General features: G+C 47.3%; 1 protein-coding gene across 1 annotated transcript in view; it reads left to right on the plus strand.

Annotated features, from left to right (window-relative positions):
- The window catches only part of LOC107089584 (arf-GAP with SH3 domain, ANK repeat and PH domain-containing protein 2-like), a 77,322-nt gene that overhangs the window by 66,385 nt on the left and 8,103 nt on the right, over positions 1-2,834 (plus strand). Inside the window, exons 19-22 of the mRNA XM_015382468.1 lie at positions 607-801; positions 886-1,129; positions 1,212-1,304; positions 1,395-1,638. Coding sequence (XP_015237954.1) covers positions 607-801; positions 886-1,129; positions 1,212-1,304; positions 1,395-1,638 — 776 coding nt within the window. The remainder of the gene's footprint in view (positions 1-606; positions 802-885; positions 1,130-1,211; positions 1,305-1,394; positions 1,639-2,834) is intronic.

A 2,834-nucleotide genomic window follows, 5' to 3' on the forward strand; every position in this document is an offset into this window, starting at 1 on the left:
TGTTTCTGGGCAAATGAAATGTGGAAGTCACTTGCCCAAATGGCAAGTGGTAAAAATCCCTTGAGTGGCTTCTTCTCAGCACTGCATTTCTCAGATTGAAGCCAAAAACCTTTGTTTTTCATTGATGGATGAAGTTATTTTCATTAAAAGGCCAAATAACATTTACTTTTATGTAAATGAGAGAAGAGCTGGTTATTCTTTAAACTAGAGGTCGACCTGTCGGCACCAATTTCCCTTAATTAGTCGTGACCAATGACCCACTATATGAAAGACTGGTAAAAAACTTTTAACATACTGACAGTAAAACAAGTTCTTTAAATCAATTTAAAGAACGCTTTGGTTAGAGGGTATGGAGTGCATTTGGTTATGATATTGTTGAAAGCATAGAACACATTTTGTAAACAGGTTGTACCATAATGGGACAAAATTAATTCCATATAAATAAGAATGATCTTTTTCTTTCCATATTTCCTTCATTGCAAAATGTTACAGAATCTGCAAAACATTTTTCATTTTTTGTGGAAGTCGATTTAAAACAGAGTTTATGCAAATGGGTCGGACCTTCACAGATCCTAGAATCCTTCATCAGATTGATCAACCTGATAGAAAACTAATATCAGATCTGTCTTTGTCAGTATGGTGAGTTTGTCTGCATTGGTTTCATTTAATCTTGCATTTTTTCTCTTATTCCAGCTGACTGAGGCCCAGACGGGGAAGTTCAACGTCCACGTTCACGTAGAGTATGAGTGGCGGCTTCAAAATGAGGAGCTGGATGAGAGCGAGGACGAGCTGGAGGACAAGGTCGGCCCCTTTGAGGCGATGGCGGCGCGTTCCGTCTAAGATCCGGGTTTTTAAGCCCCTCTTGTGATTTTTAATCTGTCGCAGCCCATCCTGAAAACGCCCACATCCCGACGTGACGAGCGTCCGGTGAGCTGCATCGTCCCGGGCAGCGGGCCCATGGCGTCTAACTTTTCGGCGCTGGCCCGCGACGCTGCCTTCATAGCGAGGGACAAGCAGAGGGCTCCGATCCCGAGCATGATTAGCAACGAGACGTACGGCACCATGCTGGACACGGCGCTGCCGCCGCCGGGACCATCCCCACCGGTGCCTCCCAGAGGTCCAAACCGAGGTGTGCTGTGGACGGTTGGTCATCTTTAGGCGCGCATCCTTCGCTTTCACTAACTCGTGGTTCTGTCCGCATGCTGAACCAGGTAAACCCGCTCCAGTAGAATCAGTTGGGAGGCAGCGGTCGTCCTCCGACCCCTCGAACCCCAAGAACCCTGACATGAACACCTCTGTGTACGGTGAGCCCTCTTTGGTTTTTCTTACTCCATCCCTCCTGAAAAATTTTCAAAAGTTCTGGGGATAATCTGCGTGTTTTTCTTCTCTCCCAGTCCTCCCAGCAGTCCCTCCTCCACCTCCTCTTTCTTCACATAGGAGATCCGGCAGGTTCGACACGAAGAACGTGTCGGCCAAAAACACGCCCCTGCCTCCTCTGCCGCCCCCACCTGCTGTACGTCCGCCGGTCCCACCGGTACCGTCACTCAACTCACCGCCCCACTACAAGCCTCAACCTCCAACCCCACCTCTGCCAAACCAGCAGAGCAGTAGACCCCCTCTAGGACCCCCATCGCCCAAGTATGTAGTCGCTTTCTCCTGTTCGCTTTCTGTTTGAACGAGATGGAACTTAATCGACTTGTAGAAGACGCTGATGACGACAAGTCCTCTTTAAAGAGCAAAATAATTGTACTAGAAGGCACTGGTGAAGATTCCCAGTCATCCAGGTCATAGTCACTCCAAAAAAGTAAAAAAAACAATCCACTGGACTGAAATTTCCAAGTTTGAAGACGTTTTGGTTCCCATCCAGGAAGCTTTTTCAATTAAAAATGTCAGAAATGGCGTTGAGTTCCAGGTTTCATCCAGCAGCCCAACAAAGCCTTGTTTTTGCTTGGAAACACGCAAGTAGAAATGGACGAACGGGTCCACCCCTTTGGAATGGGGGTCTTTGGGTTCTTTTGTTAGCCTGCAATGATCTATACCTGTCTATGTCTCTGAAAGGGGGGTTGTAAGAGGGAATTGTTGGCCTGGCTGAAAAGGCGTGGTCTTCTGTCTTGTCCGTCCTAGTGGGAAAAGACTCTGCGGTACATCTACACCTAAAGGACATTCTTTTGAGGACCAGAATGTTCACATTTTGGACAAAGAAGCATGAAGGAAGCCATCTATGTTAAGGAAGAAAAAACAATCTTAAACGGGGGGGAGGGGACTCAGATTTCAGCTTTCAAAAACCTACAATGCAACAATTGAGTTGATTCCTTCCCGCTATCATCGCAACCCCAACCCCCTTACAGGGGAACCGAAGACCTCCCCTATTCAGCCAGGCCAACAATTCCCTTTAATGACCCCCCATTTCATAGACATAGACAGGTATGGGGCATTGCAGGCTAACAAAGAAACCAAACGACCCCCATTCCGGATATTCTGGAATATCCTGGTTTCCGGATATTCCGTTCCATGTTCGTCCGTTTCAATTTGCATGTTCTCTTGACAACAAACTATGACCTGCTCCTTAAAAACCTGGGATTTGACTTGGAATTATCCTTTCAAGATTTGAGACTTAACCTAACCTTACCTTACCCTCGTGAGACCATCCTGATCTCGCGAGCTTTCAAGGTTTCACTCGCAGATCAGTCTGGAGACTCTCCGTTAAAGAAAATTTGGAGCCGTTCACCAAACGAACGTCCAATCAGCGTTGGCTTTGAGGCGGGTTGGGGTGTGACGCAACGAGAAGCGCGACAGTTCAGTCTAAAGAACGTGGCGGCACCCCTCAACCCGCC

Source organism: Cyprinodon variegatus, unplaced genomic scaffold (assembly GCF_000732505.1).
Source record: "Cyprinodon variegatus isolate N-32 unplaced genomic scaffold, C_variegatus-1.0 Scaffold257, whole genome shotgun sequence".
Lineage (NCBI taxonomy): Eukaryota > Metazoa > Chordata > Actinopteri > Cyprinodontiformes > Cyprinodontidae > Cyprinodon > Cyprinodon variegatus.